At 38.2% G+C, this 22284-nt stretch overlaps 1 protein-coding gene across 1 annotated transcript; it reads left to right on the top strand.

Moving 5' to 3' along the window:
* Positions 1 to 1094: 1094 nt before the first annotated feature.
* Positions 1095 to 12035, top strand: pou2f2a (POU class 2 homeobox 2a). Its single transcript, XM_060865090.1, has 14 exons — positions 1095 to 1124; positions 2036 to 2086; positions 2519 to 2632; positions 3656 to 3901; positions 4309 to 4420; positions 4555 to 4642; positions 4895 to 5060; positions 5203 to 5344; positions 5519 to 5667; positions 6521 to 6712; positions 7293 to 7344; positions 7433 to 7553; positions 9174 to 9247; positions 11737 to 12035. Exons 1-14 carry the CDS (start codon positions 1095 to 1097, stop codon positions 12033 to 12035), a joined length of 1836 nt encoding a protein of 611 aa, XP_060721073.1.
* The last annotated feature ends 10249 nt before the right edge of the window (positions 12036 to 22284 follow it).

The raw sequence follows: 22284 nt of genomic DNA, 5'->3' as shown, positions 1-22284 counted from the left end.
AAGAGGCACAAATAGCAACAAGTCAAAATAATACATGTGTAATTACACAGAGCTTCATGTCTGACAAAACAACATAAGCCACATCTCTATGTGTTTAAATTAGATATCAGGATGAATAAAGCAGTCGATGATGAGAAGACTGAACCCGACTTTCCTGCAGACAGCACAGGTAAATCTGTGTGTCTGAGTGTTTGAGTGTGTCTGTGTGTGTCTGAATGCATCTGTGTCTGGGTGTGCCTTGATGTGTCTGTGTGTTTCTGTGTGTGTGTCTGAGTGTCTGTGCCTGTGTGCGTCTGTGTGTGTCTGAGTGTGTCTGAGAGTGTGTCTGTGTGTCTGAGAGTGTGTTTGAGTGTGTGTCTGAGAGTGTGTCTGAGTGTGTCTGTGTGTTTGAGTGTGTTTGTGTGTGTCTGAGAGTGTGTCTGTGTGTCTGAGTGCATCTGTGTCTGGGTGTGCCTCGATGTATCTGTGTATTTCTGAGTGTGTCTGTGTGTTTCTGTGTGTGTGTCTGGGTGTGTCTGAGTGTGTCGGTGTCTGGGTGTGTCTTAGTGTGTCTGTGTGTCTGAGAGTGTGTCAATGTGTCTGAGTGTGTCAATGTGTCTGTGTGTGTCTGTGTGTGTCTGTTTGTGCCTTAGAGTGTGTCAATGTGTCGAAGTAAGTTCATGTTGTTAACATGATTTAGATTTGTAAAGTTTTCACATTTGTCAATAACCATGTATCATCCTCGGCTAAGCCTTTGCCACACACGCACACACACACACACACACACACACACACACACACACACACACACACACACACAGACACACTCACAGACACACACACAGACACACACACAGACACACACACAGACACACACACACACAGAGAAACACACACACACACACACACACACAGACACAGACACAGACACACACACAGACACACACACACACACAGAAACACACACACACACACACACAGAGTCAACCCAGGTTAAATGTGCTGTGGTATCCCACTAATGTGATGCCTCTAGGTAACTGATTACTCTTTGTTGATGTGAGGACTGAAGCCTGAGGCACAAAGCTGAGTTTGTGTGTGTGTGCTTGGCAGATTCGATGAAGAGCAGTCCTAAGCCTAGTGATGAGGTACAACATATATTATTATTGTTGTTGTTGTTGTTGTTGTTGTTGTTGTTACATAAGCACTTTATTGTTCTTTTATGTTAAATAAAAATGTCTGTGTAGTTATTAGTGAATAAACATGTTACAGAATTGTGTTGATGTTGATGTATATTTCATCATTACATGATTCAGTAGATAATCATTAGAGATATAATTTAATGTGCACGGACAATATAGAGAACATTTAATTAATATTTAAATAACAATATAGTTAACATTTAATGCAAATTGTAATGTACGTGAAACTAATGCAAACCAGAACCTTTGTAAATTTTGTTCTTACACTGGAGACCAAATTTCTGGGATGAATTACAATTCTAAATTTCTATCCTGTATTTATACATTTCTGTAAAGCTGCTTTGTGACAATGTTTATTGTCTATAACAAATACAATTGAACTGAAATACATTTGTTGTAACAAGCAACTTCAGCATTTTGTTGAAGAATCACACAATGATTGTAGATTAGCTATAAAAGTCCCTGTGTATGAGCTGTTACTATAGAAATAATAACATTTTAGACTTATTAATAGAAACTTGTCATTAATGTCACAGCTGGAACTAATGTCAGATATAATGTACACCTTCTGACCAATCAGATTTGAGAATGAATGTATGAGATAATTTATCTAAGTTCATGTATAGAATTTGCTTTTTGGTCTCGATCTTGATGAATCTGTGTCAGAATTATAAAGTGTGATGATGTATAAAACATACAGACATTTTTTCATGGCCTTTTAATCCATCTAAATCGTCTGATTCAGTGAATGTTTCTTTAGTTTTCAGACCTAAGGATGTTAATTATTTCTCTTTTATCAACATATTATCTGTAATATCTGCTGTGTGATCAACTCTTTATCTCCTTTTTTTACCCAGCCAATGAAAACAAGTCCATTCTGCCTCTCTCCACCACCAAGCCACATCAAGGTGTGTGTGTGTGTGTGTGTGTGTGTGTATGTGTGTGTGTGTGTATGTGCGTATGTGTGTGTTTAGGCTTTTGTTTTTTGCTGCATTTGACTAGACTTTATATCTTGTCATTTCATCACCAACATCACCAACTCATTACAGCTGAATTTATTTACATTGATTAATTTATTAAGATTAAATCTTTACTAATATTAACATTTACATTTACATTTTTAAAATGTATTTCCTGAATTTAGATATTTCTGTAAATGTGCTCCTAATTAAATAGATGAATATGGAGGTGTCCATTGTTTTTCCCCACGTCATTTTTCCCCACAAGTTCTCACCGACACGGAAGGTTGAATGCTGCAAAGACATAGGAACAACATTAATTAACTGCATTTGTGTGTGTGTGTGTGTGTGTGTGTGTGTGTGTGTATGTGTGTTTTACAGGTTAAAGTAGGAGATGTCCTTGAGCTCAGTTCCCATGTCCCACATCCACCTCCTCCAGCTCAGCCTCCTCTACCACATACACAGCTCATGTTGGCTGGCAATCAGCTTGCAGGGGTATACACACACACACACACACACACACACACACACACACACACACACACACACACACACACACACACACACACACACACACACACACACACATACACATACACACACACACACACACACCCACACACACACATACACATACACACACACACACACACACCCACACACACACATACACATACACACACACACACACACACCCACACACACACATACACATACACACACACACACACACACCCACAACAGGACAAATATTGTAGCTGTCTGAGCAGGTCATCAGATATCACAATTTAAAAATAAACTGCTGAGCTTTTCCATTCAGTTATGAGTCTCAAAATTCTGACCTTTGACCTGTGACACAGTGTAAGAAATGTGGCATAGTGACAGAGGAGAGTCTCAGCTGCCTTCATAGCAGTTTTACTGTCTGTCCTTCAAGCACTCCATTATTTTTGGGGGGATGTAATGAAGTTGTCAATTTTCCAAACAGTAATTCTGGAATTTTGTTCTTTGCTTCTTCTCCTGGAATCTCCTTTATCTTTATCTTTATCACAGACCTGGCTGAAAATTAATATTTGTTCAGAAAATGTGTGAAGTCTGAAAATGTGAAAAGAGGAAGTGAGGTAAACTATACCTTAGTAACGGTTTGACGTCCTGCCGTCACAGCACTGGTGGTTTCTGCTCTTTCTCGTTTGATAATGGACGAGGTCTAAAGCTGGATTCATTATTTAACAAGTCTTAGTTAAGTTTAAAACAGTAGTCACAGAGAATATTTGTGCTATCACTCTAATGGACATTTCCAATCAGGAGTCACGTCTGATTCCAGTGTTTATTTAGCTGAGATTTACTTTCATTAGATTATCAGGTGTGGCTTCTGCAACACAACACAACGACACGTTCAGTTAAGACACCTGAACTATTCCAGTGCACATCTCTTATTTTTCCTGAATGGTTGTTAGATGCTGCTGATGCTCTGTTGATCAACAGAACTGATACCATTTTTCTCTTTGCTCCTCTTTCCAGCTTGCAGCTCTTCTCCCTGCACAGCAGCAGTTACTGCTACAGCAGGCTCAGGCGCAGCTCCTGGCCGCTGCAGTGCAGCAGACCAACGCAGCTCACGCAGCTCACGCAGCCAGTCAGCAACAGGCTCAGCAGCAACAGGCCAATCAGACTTCAGCACAAGTCCAGACGCAAGCTAAAACAGAGCAGAGTTCTGTTCATGCCCCACCACCACTTGCCTTCTCACAGCCCATCCAGCTCACTGCCCAGGTACAACTGGCTCGGATCTTAGAAAAAAATGTGTTGTTTTAAACAGGTTGTGTATAACCAAATAGTTTTGTGCTTTAATCCTTTATGTTCTCTGTACATTTACTCCTGAGTCGTGTTACACTGCGGAATTAGTTTATTTTCACTGCTGTTTTTTCACTTTTTCAACACTCTATTCAAGTAATGTCAAGATGTAATATATTTCTGAAATCTAAATATTATCAAAAATAATTTTCACCTTCAATATTGAGTTTGAGCCTGGAACAGCTACGTTCATATTTCCTGTATACACATGAATACCATGCTGATATACACAATGGAGAAGATTTCACTCTCCTCTGGTGATGGTGCTGCAGTACAGAGAAGGTTTACTGAAATGAAAATAATACAAATGATGATCTTCCCTTTAGGATATTCAGCAGCTGTTGCAGTTGCAGCAGTTGGTGCTGATGCCAGGTCACCCTTTGCATTCTCCTGCTCAGTTCCTCTTACCCCAGGCACAAGCCCAGCAGAGCCAGCAGGGTGAGACACACATGTACAGCATTCAGATTTATGAAAAGTATAAAAGATTTATGAAAGATTATAGTATCAGTATTCATTAAAGTATATACTCATTCTTCATGTTTCCCCTCTGGCTCTGACTGTCCTTCATACAGGGCTGCTTTCAACACAGAACTTGATTCCACTACCTCAGCAAAGTCCTGGATCTCTCCTGACCACACCAACCAGACTGAGCATGCAAACACAGGTATATGATAACTGATGAATTTGTGTTCACACAATCCACACTGCCCAAAGGTTTAAGCAATGCAGATGAGAGGATTGATGAGAATCAGCATTTAGAAAGGGTCAAACTTTTTCCATGGGTAAAAGGAGAATGTTTGGTAGAATGGTGAAGAAGGTTGTTACTGAAAACATGATTTAACTATATGATTGTATGAGACTCTGAGTACCGTGTATGCCGTAGCGCCATCATGACGCCAGGCCATGCTCGTTACAAAGGGAGAAGGGACGAGAGAGTAGCATGACACCATCAGTCGCTGCACCCATGAGCTTGGCTGCGACAGTCACATCACACAGCGAGGAGCCCAGTGATCTGGAGGAGCTGGAGCAGTTCGCTCGCACCTTCAAACAAAGGAGAATTAAACTGGGCTTTACCCAGGTGTGTATGTGTGTGTGTAGTCTTAAGTCTTTATACTTTTAGTAGGCGTAAGACTTAACAAATAATTAGCTGTGAGTGTATAATGTATAAAATGCTGTACAATGTGTGTGTGTTATAGTAACAGTTATCTATGTGTTTGTAGGGTGATGTAGGAATGGCCATGGGTAAGCTGTATGGTAATGACTTCAGTCAGACCACCATCTCACGCTTTGAGGCTCTCAACCTCAGCTTCAAAAATATGTGCAAGCTCAAACCGCTGCTGGAGAAATGGCTGAGTGATGCAGGTGTGCTTATTTGTGTGTGTGTGTGTGTGTGTGTGTGTGTGTGTGTGTGTGTGTGTGTGTGTGTGTGTGTGTGTGTGTGTGTGTGTGTGTGTGTGTGTGTAATTTGCAGCCAGTATACTTGCACAAGCCTTCTTCAGATGTGGTATATTGTGTGTTGTGTTTATGTGTGTGTAGAAACTATGGCAATAGACAACATGCTGCCCAGTCCCAGCTCACTGTCTTCTCCAGTTCTGGGCTTTGAGGGGTTGCCTGGGCGACGCAGAAAGAAACGCACCAGTATTGAGGCGAATGTCCGCGTTGCTCTGGAGCGAAACTTCATCACGGTGAGACACACACATGTGGTGAGGAGTTAAAGGTCATTCATTTAACTACTGGTACATTTATCTAACAGTGTGCCATCATGTCTTTAATAGCTCTTATTATCAAGTAAAAAATCAAATAGGATTTAACTCATGTGAAGATTAAAATTATTTACTGATTATGTTACTTTAATTAAATACATACAATTAGATCTGACAAAAGAACAAATCTATTTGCATTATTTAAATTAACAAGATTCTAAAAAATAATTAATTATAAGAAGAAATAGGTGAATTTCTGCACTGATTTCTTGTTGCTCTTCTTTTCCTCTCTATAAGACTAATCAAGTGGGAAGATTAATCAGTTAATCTGCATTAATGTTAGTATGGAGTTAAGGTTAAATTCACTATAAATAGTCTTGAAAAGGTGAAACACACAATACCTTTATATTTAGTCAGATAGATTTTTGCTGAACATCTGTTAAACATGACTGCTGCTTAATTCTATCTGAAACACAAACGGACCATATTGGTTCTCTAATGCAGTGAACACGGGTTCGGTTCTTTTTATCCATCACTGCACACAAAAACATCATACATCACTAAGAACAAGAGTTACATAAATAAGTATGAGACTAATATTTTAAAGCACAGTTGATTCATTGGAGAAGTAACTTGAGTAAAAACATGAAACCTGGACTGAAAAAAAGACTTTTTCTTTATAAAATAGATGATTTTATTTCTCATTGTTCCATGTTTATGTAAACCTTAAAAGAGTTTGCACGTCTTAAGACTTCTTGAAGAAGAACCACGCTATTATTTAAGAACTACAAGATTATAGAAATAAGCTTTATTCGTTTTCCCCATCACACAACAGAACCAGAAGCCTACCTCAGAGGAGATCCTTCTGATGGCCGAGCAGCTCAACATGGAAAAGGAAGTGATCCGTGTGTGGTTCTGTAACCGCCGGCAGAAAGAGAAACGCATCAACCCCTCGAGCAGCACCCCTCCCCTGCCCAGCCAGCCCCCTCCTGCCACACACAAACCCCCCTGCTACAGCTCACACATGGTACGAGCCACTGGTGAGGTGTCGAGTGTGAAGTGTTTTTACACTTCATGTGGAATTCTAGGATTCAATATCAATAGCATTTAAGCCAGTCGCAGTCATCTAAAAAGCAAATGTCCAGGAAGTCTACTGAATGTAAAGTGGAATCAAAACGGATTAAAGCATAATGAAGTCAATTCCTATTAAACAGATGACTTTAGCTATTAGTTGCTAATAATTGTTAGCGTAACCTACCATGCTAGCATGTTATCGAAATAGTTTAGCATCTCTGTAGAAAACAAATTCTAAATCTATTAAAAGATTAGAAAGTAAATCTAATTCAGTAGAACATAAAAATATTTTCTCCAGAAGTGTCTACTTTACCCTGGGATCCTGGATACTTTACCTTTGGACTAAATCTTATCTGAATTTCTGAGATTTAGGGTTCAGATTTTTTTTTTTATTACAAAACTGTAAACTAAAATTTGAAGGATGTTTCAAAGTCAAATTGTATTTTTAACGTTTATTAAATACACTACATTAAAAGTGAATTTTATTTAAAGTGATATGCAAATAATGTGAAAGATGTTGTCCTTCTCTCCAGATGTCCAGTCAGGGACTAATTCAGGCTCCTACTTCAAGTCTCAGTGTAACAGGTAAAGCACTGATTGAAATGTGCAGGATGATCTGACACAAATCTTCAGATTCTGACAGATTTATTCTCTCTAATTTCCTCTGTTCCAGCTGTTAGCCCCGCCCACTCTGCAGTCTGCCCTCCTAACCCCGGGGGCCATGTATCAGTGAGCTCTGCCCCACCACCAGTGACTTCCCCTCCTCTCAGCAGAGCTAGCTCCAGCCCCACTGGGTAAGCAAATAACACTCATATATTCACATTATTTATTATTTTGTCTTTTATCCAGAGTGCCTCAATGCTGGCCTGAGCATTGTGGATACACAGCTGCTCATTAGGATGAGTGAAAATCCAACTTTGAACCTGAAAGTTTAAAAACCATCTGGATCAAACACAAGTCAGACACAAGCTGATTTTTCCTGTAACAAGCAATATTAGATTCCCATTAATTATACAGTGAGGAAAAAGTAGCATGTATTTTGAGATCATATTTATGTAATTAATAATATAGGAATAATTAATAATGGGGGAAGTCATGGCCTAATGGTTAGAGAGTTTGACTCCTAACCCTAAGGTTGTGTGTTCGAGTCTCGGGCCGGCAATACCACGACTGAGGTGCCCTTGAGCCAAGGCACCGAACCCCCCAACTGCTCCCCGGGCACCGCAGCATAAATGGCTGCCCACTGCTCCGGGTGTGTGTTCACAAATTCTGAGTACGGGTCACTGTACTTAGCCGAAAAAAAAGAAAAAAAAAGAATATGGCGAAAATATTATTTCATAAGCACAAAGATAGTGTGATTATGAAAGACATTGTTTGGGAAGGTGGAGGAGCTGAGAACAGCACAGAGAACAACTACACAACAGTCATCTCCATCCCTAAACCTCACACACAACTCCTCTGCTAAAAAAAATTCATAATTGAATTGGTAGAATGAACTTCCCCCAGGGGTCCGGACAGTCACTGGCTACGGTTGAAGACCTGCTTATTCATGAAACACTTCAACTAGCACTTTCTCCCCTGTTTGTTGTATATACGTTTATAAAAACCAAAAATCTTTGAACAGTGTTTTAGACTCATGATATCTTATGTCTGTAACCTAGTAAACCAGAGTTAATGTATTTAATGATAGAGACTTAAGCACTTCTGTATGTTGCTCTGGATAAGAGAGTCTGTCACATGCTGTAAATGTAAATAATTCATTTTTAGAGAAATGGTTGTGTACGATTCTGAGAAAACCACAGCCCCAGAGAAGCACGGTGATGGGAGCATCATGATCTGGAGAAACAGTACTGGGGCATTAAACACCATGGAAGGAAACATGGAGTGATGTACTGAGACACGTTAGAGGAGAATTTAATATCATCAAACTGAACTGGGGAAGATGGACAGCTAAAATAACTACAGAAAGGCTTTCATGGCTGAGCCAGTTATGCTTTTAATACATCCAATATTAATTTAAACATACATTTGTTTATTGTTATGAATAAATACTTTAAAGTTCATAATTATGGTGTAAATTTAGATATATTGGCTGGATGTGTATTAAAACACATCAGGCCAAATTTTGCTGCACTGATTAATCCAGCATCCATGTTCATGAAGACATTTATTTACTTCCCAGAGACTTTAAATACAGTTTAGAAAGTCCATGTTTTTCGGCCTGTGATTTCTCTTTCCCCTCAAAGACAAATATACATTAATAACCTTTTTACTCTCTATATTGTTGGGTTTGCGTAATCTCTTTAAAAGTCCTTGCTGTTCCTCACATGTATGGATGTGTGTGCATGTGTGTGTGTGTGTGTGTGTGTGTGTGTGTGCATTTTCTTGTATAAATGGGGCCATACACATTGCAGGAACTCAATGATGGGTGTAAGCACAAGCATGAACCAGGCTCTCATCAGCAGCCATCCACTGGCTACAATGCAAGGTTTGTGAAAAAGGGAGGAAGAGGAACAAATAGGGAGTGATATAAAAAAGAAAGATAGATTTTATAGACAAAAACAAAGAGTATGAAAGAGTTGAAAGAGCATTTCAGTGATTTGGATTTCAGCAATATACTTTATTACTGAAAACAATAACTAGAGGATATTGTTTGTACAGATCATGAATCTTCGTTCTTGGGGGTTTATTGCTTCTATTTAAAGAATATTGTGGTTATAAACACTAACATCATGGTTTATCACAAGCTGGAGGAGAAGCTGTAATAGAATGTCTACATCACTGCCACATTTGTTCACATTTTGTGCTGTGTGTGAATGGATGGATGATGAACGAATGAATGAATGAGTGTCTCTAATTAATTTATTGCTTATTCTTATTTTCTATTTTCATTTCTTTTTGAATTATTTTCTTTTCTTTACCCCTCCATTCTCCTGTCATGTATAGACTTTACAGTAGGTACTAAGGCTTTGTTGACTTCCCAAGCCAATCCTTAAAATGGGGGAAATACCAGATGAAGGATAAATGTGTGTGTTCATTTTACTAACTAGTAAATAATAAATAGATGTAAATATCTGACTCAGTTTCAGAATTTCTATTGTAAAACAATGGAACAAAGCCTTTGTTAAAATAGTGAAAAATGATTGTACATTTGCTAAGATGGCTGCAGATTTAATCAAAATGGCCTTGATAAACTCTTCACGTCAATTAGAGTAATTATGCTTGCTTTATTTTACTGGGTTCTATAGCATAACACTGTCATTAATAAATGTATATAATTATTCATTTATTATTATTATTATTATTATTATTATTATTATTATTATTATTATTATTATTATACACTTTTAATGGGATTGGAAACCAAAGGCACAAATCTAGACCATGTCTCTATTTTGTATAGCATTACAGCTCGAATATCACATCTACATGATGTCATGCGAGTCATTACATAAAAGAATTCAGCTACATTACCAGGCCAAGTTTACACAAGATTCTGTGGATTGTGATCTCAGTGACTCTCAGTCAAACTGAAGATTATAATCCAGACCTGAGATCTGGGGTCACATTTTTCCCTATTCTGATATTTGTTGTGAACTGAATAGACTGAAGCTTTTGACCTACATCTGATTTAGTGACCTGTGCTGATTTAATGACCTGTGCTGCTGCCACTTAATTGGCTTATTAGATAATAATCTTGTTTGTATTTACTCCATCATCACTGTCATCTTTATCATGATTGTTTATCATTCACATTATAGAAAACCATAAATCATATTCATGTTTATTTCTACAAACTGTCTCTCTGACTGAGCACTGGCTGTGTCGCTAATACAAAGGTGTAGCAAACTTAAACATTGCATTAGCTGTTTTTGCTAACTTCGGCCACACCTCCACCACAAAGGGTCAAGCATTGCTTATAAACAATAAAGGTGATTATATTATATATTATATGTGATTATATTATATATTACAGTATATGTGATTATATTATATATTACAGTATGTGATTACAATATATATTATAGTATATGTAATTATTATATATTATAATATATGTGATTAAATTACATATTATAGTATATGTGATTATAGTTTGTGATTAGAATATATATTATAGTATATGTAATTATATTGTATATCGTCGCTGTCAGGCGGAATCCTCGTATCTCCAAAACCGTTATTTTTCAGGAAATTAAAAAAAAACGCCGTACCTTATCTTCAATGATCAGGGTTTAGTCCGTGTTGCAATGGATTGTCTTGCGCTAAATTCCTGTGCTCAGACGAGCACCAGAACTACCGGGGGTCAAGATTTTCTTTTCTTTGAGCCCAGTGTTTTGAAGACATTTACCTCAGAAGACGTGTTGATTCGTTGCGACTCTTCTTGAGGAGAAATATGCCGCGAAGCTCTCCCGCAGAGTGAGGAAGAGGTGGACAGTTGAAGTGTCCAATGAAGTTATGAGATTTGCGCTCAAGCTATTTTCAAGACTTTAGATTGGTTAATAACTTGTAAAAATAACAGACCCACGTGGGGACTGACCAATAGCATCGATATGTGAAAAAATATGAAATTGACCAAATTTGGACATACGAGGTTTCCGCCCGACAGCGACGATATAATAGTATATGTGATTATATTACATTTTATAGTAATGTGATTATATTATATATTATAGTATACGTGATTATATATTATAGTATATATGATTATATTATATATAATAGTATATGTGATTATATTATATATTATAGTATATGTAATAACATTTCTGCTCTAATACAGTCATTTGTTTTGTTTTTCTGCATAACAGTGACATTTAACTAGAAATATACTGACAATCATTTATAGGTTAATAGATTTAGAAATTATCTGTCTTTTATGTTTATGATATCTAGGAATTTAATACACACTTATCTGTGGTTTAGATAAATAATTGGGCTGTGTATAATTGTTGTTGTTGTTGTTGTTTTTTACAGCTCTGGCTGTAAGAGGTGGCCAGATGTCCATTTCAGCACTCGAAAGCAGTGGCCAAATGTTCCTTGGTGGGGCTACAGGGGTGGGACTGTCCTCCCTCTTTCTTAACCGCCCCACCATGTTGCCCATGGCCACAGGCACCAGTATGGGATTGGTTAGCGCAGCACGTGCATGTTCACCTTCCAGTGCCAGCCACATGAGCCCAGACTCCTGCTCTGCTTCTCTATGCTCAAGCCCTGCTTCTTACTGCTCCTTCAGTGAAGCCTCTCCACCACCTCTAGGAGGGGCAATGGCTGAGTGACACCTGTAAGGGCCAATCACACAACAAAGGGGAGGAGTCAGATGCAACTGAGACAACTTGCCTTCTCAAGCAAAGCCATCTTTTACTCCCTCCATATCTCTCCTCCACTCACTCTCCCACAAAACCAAAAATATAAAATAAAAATAAGGGAAGAACGGGTGTGAAAAAACATGAAGATGAGGGTGGGTGGATTAACAAAGAAGTTTATTGGTCTTTTTATTTTAAGGGTGGAGTTGTAGTGTCTTTGTTGGCCATTAAAAATAATGTACAATATTCCTTTCTAAAAGAAAATAAAAGACATTACAACCAGCTGACACAGAAGATAAGGATGAGCGCCAAAGTGATTGTGGTGAAGGAATAAGATGGTGGATTTACAGAATGAAGGAAACGAATTTGACCAACGGTCACTGGATGGAAGGGATGAGTTAATACCAAAAAAAGTAGCTTGAGAAAAAAAAATTCTCAAAAAGACAAAATTGACAAACATGCCAAAATAGCCAAAACCAAAACACCAAAAACTGAAACCAAAAAAATCGGAGTGAAAAGCTTTACTTTAAAGGACTTTTAAAACCTGACTGATCAGATCATCAGCTCCACATACACCACTATCTTTTCAGGTTTATTACTTAATTTATTTCCTTCATTATTTTAAATCTTTATTTTCTTCATTATTTTGTGTCTTTATCTACCTCTACCATAAGCTTGCTAGAGTAACTCTATTCTTTTTCTCTTATCATCATCCGTATGTGTGGCATGATAAAGCGAGTGTTTGTATCAGTACTGCTTTAAACCCTTCAGCATCACGATTCCTTGTCTTTTTATGATACCAAACAAACTCTGATTCATTCTCTTCATCTCTTGATACCAAAGCATTTGTCTGTCCTTGTGGCATCAGCATGCAAGTGTTCAGACAAGACCTCAGTTATGTCCGAAGATCTAACATCTAACAAACTGATGCTTCCCCGTGACTCCTTCTAGAAAGAGAAAGATAAAACCGGTCAAATCAAGATTGCTATTAATAAGGAGGGAGAATAATCAAGATGAATGTGTGGGAGAAGGTCTACAAGCACCCTCTGTTGGGAAAGCCTTCAAGATGGAATACAAAGCATCACTACTGATGATTTTCTTTTCTTTTCTTTTCTTTTCTTTTCTTTTTAAACACAAGAAGCAAACCAAAAAAGTGAGCAAAACTAGTGAATGAGTGAACTACATGAAAACAAGGAAGCAGGGGTGGATGAAGAGGATGTGTTGGGGCAACAGATGATCACAGACAGTTCTGTGGTGAATGACATGCAAGCTCCATGCTCCTCTCCTCCTTCCTCCATGACCTGTGTGACCTTGGTTTTTTTTTTTCACTCACATTCCTGAGGAATATTTATTGACCTCACTGAACTGAACTTATATTACATATATATATATATATTTTGGTTTATTGCCTTTTTCTTGCTTTGTATGTTGACACACTATGACTTTGTCTCATTCTTTCTATTTTTGGGATGATTAGGATAATGTATTGCCTATTTTGATATGTTGTTTTGATCTTACTGTGGGGAGTTTAAGATATTACTGTGAAAATGTAGCTTCCAAGTTATTCCTTGATCGAGAATGTTGTGAGAACAAAAAACAAATGAGCCAAAACTGGAAAAAACCAAAAGCAAAATGTTTTGATACATAAGTGAGCCAAATAGCAGCCAACCCAATGAACAATGGATGGAGGGGTACAGTCAACTACCTGCACTGGTGCTAGGAGAGACTGAGGGTGTGTAATAAAGTGTGTGTGTGTGTGTGTGTGTGTGTGTGTGTGTGTGTGTGTGTGTGTGTGTGTGTGTGTGTGTGTGTGTGTAAACTATTCTCCAGCACTTAAACCAAACTCAAATGAAGCAGTTAGACGACAAACCTTTTGTCCACTGAGGGCAGTGAGTAGCTACTGTACATCATCTCAATAGAACAACAAGGACCCAAAGAAACCAATGATGACTCGAGCTGTGGTGGGAGGTTGGGGTTGGGTAAGTGGGTGGGGGGGTGGGAGGGACGTAATTCAGCTGTAAACCCAGTTGACATACACTTCTAGAGGGAATGTACCTGTAGTGTTTCAGTAGGTTTTGTAGTTGCTAACTTACTGCTAATGTAAAATGGCTATGATGAAAAAAAAATCTTTATATGATGATGATGATGATGATGATGATGATGATGATGATGATTTCCGACCAAAAGCTTTAAACTGTTTGTCTTTGGATTTAATTTTTTATGCAAAGATTTCTGTTTTATTTTTGGAATGCTTGTTTTGCAATTTGCAGTGTTTTCCTTGGTGATTTGTATTGCACTTATTTATTTGTTTATTTCTGTATTTATGATGTTTTTTATTCTTATTTATCAGTTTGGTCTTTTTAATCATTATAAAGCAATGGATATCGGGTGACATTTTAGGATCAGATCGCTAGTTGTGTATGTAATTGCTGTTCTCAGGGGTGATGTCGAAACCCATGCCAAGACCTTAGCACAAAGTCACATGATGTGAGGGTATGATGTAGTGTTTTGCTATTAAATACCGCCTCAATGGCCATCTGTCTGTGTTCCCTTCATATTGAGATCCTGCTGGTTTATCCCCAGGAATCCAAACACCCTGACCAGAAGTGTGGTCAGATATGACAGCAATCAAAGATCCGTGGTTGATAACGAGGTGGTCGTGACCTGGTGGAGAAGCACACCTCTAAGTACAATCCATAAGGAGGAGATGCTGCATGTATGTATGTAGCATGTGATCTCAGGGGCTGGGTTGGTCAAAGATTGCTTCTTCCACCTAGTGTTTGCTTGACTACAAACAGAACAGATCACCCCCACCCAGTCCACCCAGTACTGTAAGGCTGTACATGACAAGGAATTCTATGATATGACTTTAGGAAGGAACCCAGATTCAGCTTCATGGTTACTCTTGTATCTTGTAGCAGGAGTTTATAGATAAAGCATGTAGCTCCCCCATTTCTTGCCAAAGTGATTGCCAAGAAGAAGGGTGTCTCAGAAGAAGAAGAAAAGACCCTCAGAGACTCTAGCATATAGGATGACTGTGCTGGAGTCCCAAGACTTCTCACCCTATTTAGAATAATAGTAATAGAGCTACATACACTTTCATCATTCCTTGTTAGTTCCCAGTTTCTGAGGGCAGTTAGTACTTTATGCATATGGTGGGAACCAGTGATTTGGTGGCTCATCAAATGTTGCTTCAAAAAAGTTAAATGTGTAAGAAGAATTAAAGGGACAGATAGCCACTGATGGCGTTTTAGTAAAATACAATGTCATACTGTCAAAAGGTGGTAAGGTCTCGGCATGGTGCCAAAAGGTATTCAGACGCTTAAACATTGCTCCTGATGGTTAGGGGGCTGAAATAGAACTGACACTACTGAGATTATTGCAATATCCTCAAACTTCAGTCTTTTAAAACAGAACTAGCTGCTGAAATCAACTGTCCCTTTAATGGGCACTATGTTTCTCCTGTGGCCTGATGTTCCTTGTGCTTTAAACCAACCAAACCAAAGTGTCTCATGGAGAAAAACAAACAAACATATTTATTGTAGGCACCCGATTCATTCACTTTCTGTTGTCCTTATTTATGGTCTGGTTCAATAACAGAGGAAGACAGATACAATATCTCTCCATATACCTCATGTTAAAAAAATACCAAAAAGTCAGTTTTGAGCATAGATATTGCCCAGAAAACAGATTTTGATTCTATGTAATTAAAATACAATTACAATTAGACACTATAGGCTGTCTAAACATAGGCTGTAAAAACTATTAAATACAGAACTTGGCCAACATATTGCATTGATAGCAACAAAAGTCCAATCTGCACTAATTCCCAGATGCTCACTCACTTATAAAGGAACTAATGGGAGATTGGTTCTAACCCAGTTATGGAGTAATATATTCATTTGAACACAACCTCTTTCTTTCCATCAGCACATTGTCTTTGGAGCATAAACACGGGACCCTTAGGAGTTAAAGCAAGAGAATAGTCACAGTTCCTTTTACATTTTACATTTTACAGGTCCACTTGAGTGTGTGTGTGTGTGTGTGTGTTCGTGTGTGTGTGTGTGTAATTGTGGTGGGTCCTCTGTGGAAAATCTAGAGTAAAACCAAAGGTAAACCCCTATAATAGACAATGTCATAAACACATTTAAACATATACAGTCATCACTTACCTTTAAAGAACTGCACCTGCATCTGCAAAACATTTTATATTACAACTTCAAAATATTTTGGATATTTAGAAATGAAGACATTCAGTAGTAATACTGTTAAACAGGAATATCTCTTTTACTAGTACAGTATAACACATAAAATGACATAAATGGATAGTAACAATAACAATATAGAACAAAACCTTTTCTGTAAATTTTGTTCCTTTATTATAATTACACACCATTGCAGTTTTTTTTTCCTTTGTGTTTTATCAATACAGCTTGAATCCAAAGGTACTTTGATGAGGGCAGCAAAGATACTTATATATATAAAAACTCACAACTGAAAACCAAAGAGTTTCCACACTTACATTTTCTATTTACATGTTTCTTATTTAAGTAACATGCCTAAAGTTTCATAATTCTCATGCTCAGAAAAACAGATGTTATGAGATGTGCTGATGTTGGTAGATATGGACTCTTACGATGGTCTCTTTGACTTTATTTCTGTATATTCTAGGATCCTTTTTCCTGCTCCTTGTCTGTGTTCTCTTTCACTTAGCTCAGAGTCACTTCACAGAGTTTGTAACCTGACTTTGGATTTTGTTCAGAACTATTGAACTTTCCCTTATTCATCACTGTCTGTGTGCCTGTTGTGTAGGGGGAGGAGAGGACGGAGGATGGGGGGTGGGGGGCAAACTCATATGTATTAGGATTAAAGTGCGACTTTAGATTAAAACGTTTCCCAGTCTGATTTATTACCACCATAAAAGGGCCGGTTTTCCACAATGAGCCTTTACACTGGCAGAAAATATCTGAAAATTTATTTAAAAAAAATGTTTCATAGATTTTTTAATATTAGCATTTCTCAAACAACCAAAAAGAATTTGCCAAACAAATATATGTTCTTGAGCAGTATTAATAAATGACATGAAGTATGATGTGGTAATTACATTTATGGACTCTACTGTATTAAAGGTTACAAAAGTACAAGGTAGATTTCTCCAAAAGAGCTTTTCTTCATTCCTTATTAGTAAAATAATATAGTCAGGGTTGTGCTTTCAACCGCATTCGGCTGAGTTTAGAGGATAAGGAGTTTCTGAATCCACTACCTGCTTTCTTTAAAAAAAAAAAAAAAGGATGTATTTTTCCAGCCACTGAGTTGTGTTCAGTCTAGCATGGTGCATGGAGCTAGCATATACTTAAGAGCAATCCTAAGTAAAGAGAACTTGATTGGGGTTTAAGATTAAATAGCTAATAAACAACATCAAGCTTATGGCCGTTTCTATAAACATGAAGATTTTATTCATTGGTTTATTTCACACTGAAAGTACGAGATTTCAGTAAACTGTAGTCAGTCTGTGCCTATAGTGTGGAGTTTACATAAAACAGAAGTGTGTCCCAGATACAGACAGTTCTACTTGGACTGAAGTGCACTTTTCTTGTGAAACATTAGCTTGAGCTCAGAACAGTACTAAGGTGTCTTGTTCAGATGCCAACTTCTTCAGTGCTGTGTAAAAGGTTATGGGATGACATTCCGAGAGCCCAGATACCAGCAGAATGTCCTAAAAAGGACTTTTCTTTAACCTCATGAGAACAATCCTCATACACTCCTCAGGGTGTTTCCTATATGTATTTGTTATGGTATAAGCCAAAGCCAACTACAGTGGAGCTGGAAATGAAGAAACGTCTTCTCCCATTTTTCCCATTAATTCCACTGAGTTATTCCTTTTTGTACAACATCAATCGATGGTGATATGCTGCCTATTCATGAGCAAAAATTGACCCTTGACTGGGATTAAAAGGTCAAAGGTATGAAATATCAGTCGATTTTCCCAGCAAAGCAATAAAATTCATGGTGGTGAAGCAGTACCACAGTGAAACACTAGATGGAAGCCAATCCAAAACCTTAAAAAAGAACTGATCCTCACCCGAAGGATGCTGAAGATTGTGATTTACTTTAGCTCAAGTCATGTATTTAAACATAAACTAAGGAGCAACATTAGAACATGAGTTTTTTCAGTTTATTGTATCAAACTGAAATTATTAACTAATCGATGCTGAAGTCACAGGATTGCAATTTCTAATGATACTCATTATCTGCTCGTAAGCTCATAAATTCATGTTTGCACACTTGCACATACACTCACCGGCCACTTTATTAGGTACACCTTACTAGTACCAGTGTGGTCTTCTGCTGCTGTAGCCCATCTGCCTCAAGGTTCGACGTGTTGTGCGTTCAGAGATGCTCTTCTGCATACCTCGGTTGTAACAAGTGGTTATTTGAGTTACTGTTGCCTTTCTATCAGCTCGAACCAGTCTGGCCATTCTCCTCTGACCTCTGGCATCAACAAGGCATTTGCGACCACAGAACTGCCGCTCACTGGATATTTTCTCTTTTTCGGACCATTCTCTGTAAACCCTAGAGATGGTTGTGCAGAGTCATGAAGATCCTGGACACAATCAATAAAATATATCAAGTAATAATAACAACTAGAATTCAAATGCATGGGAAAAACAAATATTACTAAAGCTTGGACTAAATCTATTTTAGGTTCGTAAAATACAGCATAACAGGAACAAGAACAATAACGATGGATATTAATATTATTATTCTAGATATTTGTTGGCCATCCACCTTGTAAGGGTGACGAGTCTCAGAGGTGATGAGCCTCTGATTCTGAAGAAAAGAACTAATCAGTCTTTCAGTTATAAAAGTGAATATTAAAATGATACTTTATGAGCTTGCATTACATATTATACATGTTACATAACACTTTGGTTTTTCTTATATGTGTAGTGTGAGTTCTTGCTCCCACCCACCTGCAGATGAACAATGCGTCATCATCAAGATGACATTTAAGGGGTCACCATGGTGGATACAGCAGCCTTAAGTTCACTTATATTGCCTGGCTTATAATTGTTTATTGAGCATGAGTTGAGCTTAAGTTAGCTGGTATGTGTGCAGATGAGTGGAAAAGAGGTCTCAGGAGGCAGGTAGACTCTCACATTCTTTTTGCCATTAATGCTCTTCAAGTGCATCTTAAACACTTAGTAGAATAAAGTATTAATCTAAATGTGGATGTGTGATAAATGTGATCTCTCTCTCTCTCTCTCTCTCTCTCTCTCTCTCTCTCTTTGTGTCTCTCTCTCTCTGTAATTAAACTCATCATGATTGCACACACGTGAGAATCACACCCTCCACACGCTGAGTGTCTTCTGATTTTGTAAACTGCACTGATTCCTTTTTATAGTTATTGTTACCTTTCTGCAGGTACTTCTGTTTTTGTGTGTTGCAGAGCCCAGGTCACTGAGTGTAGGGTTTAGCTACCATTTATGTTCAGCTTCTGGGAGTTTGTCTCTGTGTACTGTGATGTGTAAGTGATGATTCAGATAACAGCATGATGAGATGTTCAGAAAGCACTTCTGGGTGTGATGATATGTTCACACAGGACATCATGTTCAATCATCTGGTCTTTCATGTTACTGTGTGAGAAAGTCACCCAGGGTATATTTAACATATTGTGCAAATAGCACACACACACACTCAAGTGCACACATACACTCAAACGCACACGCCCACACACATACACATACACTCACATGCACACACACACACACAAATGCATGCACAACCCATAACAATGAGCAAATGGGTCTCTGATCTCTGAATCTTGGAGCTGATAAGACATAGGTTCTGAATCACAATCCAAAATTGGAAATATTCACTGAAGGAATATTGAATGTGCTGCTGTGGGATTTTCCTCCCATATCCAGCTGCTCCTATAAGAAACCTGTGATAAAAGTGACAAACATGGACAGATTCTGGATGCTCATCTAATCTGCCACACAACTGAAACTGTGTGTGTAGATAAGTATGTGAACTTCAGTAGTCTGGAGACACTGGCACATGACGGACTGTAGTGTTACATCACACGGCATGGGCCTTATGGAAAGCACAGGAAACAGACCACCAAGACCCTTTTAGTCACTTTGAGTTAAGGTCTCTTGAGCAGACATCATTAAACCTGAACCCTGTTAAAGTGAACTTTACAACCCTCAGTGTGCTTGACAAATCTCAACTCACTGTATGCTCTGTACTGCTGCCTAAAGGGATTCGATCTCAGTTAAACATATGCTTTGCGGTTGTATTCTAATATCTCAGGCATATCATCAACATATTACCTAAAAATATAAGTAAGAGACCTGAGCAGGTATCACGATACGTTCAGTAGAGCATCTCTGAAGAACAGACACCAGTGGAATAATACTAATGTGAGAAAGGACAAAATGGTTAAGGCAAGTAAAAAAAATCTGACAATCCAGTTGATTTACAGTGTCCAATTTTAAAAAAATTAAGAAAACAGACTAGAAACAGTCCCTTTTTTTATTGAGTCTAAACTCGGACCAAGTCTTTAGCTAACAAACAGTTTGTGAATGTAAGAAAAGCACTGCACATTATTTAGGGTACAGCCTTCAACCTAAACATTAAAATGAAGTTACAGCATGTTTTTTTTGGTCCACAAATTCAAAGCATCATTCACTAAATTGTTTTATTACACTAAATTGGTTCACTGATTAAGATATGAGCTCTGGTCGGTTAGTTTGGTTGTATTGTCATTTATACCTTTTGGTTTGTCATTTATTTCCAGGCAGAAGTTTCACTGTGACCACAGCAGTCCATATTGTATGTGCTCTATTACACATGTCCATCACCTGACACTCCACACTAACATGCATACACACTAATTAGCTCTTTTTGTTATAGTCGAACACTGACGCATCATTTCACGTTTCCCCACAGGTTCAGACGCCCTGCCCACCTTGAGCATTCTTTTTAGTCATTAAAACTATAGGTTTAAAACTAGTAATATTAGTTATCTGTACATTTAACAGTAAAAACCTCCACTTGTGTGCTTTCTCTGTGTTTTGTCACTCTCAAGCTGTTAGCATTCTTTAGGACCTATCTGTCATCAGACACTTCAGAACCAATCACAATCAGTGGGGGCGCGGTGGGGGGTGGGGCTCAGGGTGGACGGTGACACTGCATACGGAGAACATTTTGCTCAGGGCAAGGTCAAAGGTCAAGACCTGTGGGGAAATGTGAAATTGTGTGTCAGTGTTAGACTATAACAAAAAGAGTTGACACATCGCTGTATCTGAGTTTTCTCAGCTAGCGAACTATAAAATGTAATTTAATTAATGTATATGTCACTATAGGTGTTCATTCCATCCAAATATAACTTTTTTTTTAAGTTACCACCTATACCTACAGTAAAAACACTAACTTGGCCCATGCCAATTCAGCATTCAGCACACGGCACCTCCGGGTTTGAAAACAGCTATAATATGGACAAAATAAACACAAATACTCCCCAATAAACCCCATGGTTACATACCATACAGCTGATCCAAGGTATTCCTGTATGTGGTTCAGATGATCTGGGGGTGCAAAAACTTTTAGCACAACGTTTTTTTTCGGTAAATCCACCTCTTTTCTTGCCGAATACACACTTTCCACTTGTTTTTGGTGTTTAAAAAGTTAAAGAAAATCCTTTGGAGAGTTGAGTTGGTGAATTTAAAGGTTCAGGGATTTAAACTGTTTTGTTTCAACAGTGATTGCACACCATCGACTCGGTGAAATGTCCGAGTTTGACCCACCTGTTGAAAGCTCTAACCCTACTGAAGTGAATGGAGATTTGCGCATTTTGAAACATACGGTAACTTAACCAAACGGTAAGGCAGTAAATCCATGCATCAGGGATGATCCATGAATGGCAGCCAGTGTACTTTTTTCTTTTTGTACTCACAGCTACAGGAAGTACAGAGACAACAGGCAGCAGTTACTTTTGGTGGCAGACATGTGGAATGTTGTAATTCAACTGAATGTTTCTCTTGGAAAATGATTTATCAAGCTGAACCACCAAAGGTAAGAGCAAAGTCAGTGTCATGGCTGCTCAGTGTTCCTTCTATTTCTGTGAGTGTTAGTCACACAGCGATGATCCGTATACCATTGGATTCTGTAGAATCTCAGACTGAACCAAGGTTGTGTTTGTGTTGTGTAATGTGTT

The sequence above is a fragment of the Tachysurus vachellii genome, chromosome 3 (assembly GCF_030014155.1).
Source record: "Tachysurus vachellii isolate PV-2020 chromosome 3, HZAU_Pvac_v1, whole genome shotgun sequence".
NCBI lineage: Eukaryota > Metazoa > Chordata > Actinopteri > Siluriformes > Bagridae > Tachysurus > Tachysurus vachellii.
The sequence above is the reverse complement of the archived record's forward strand: the minus strand, read 5'-3'. Positions and strand labels throughout refer to the sequence as shown.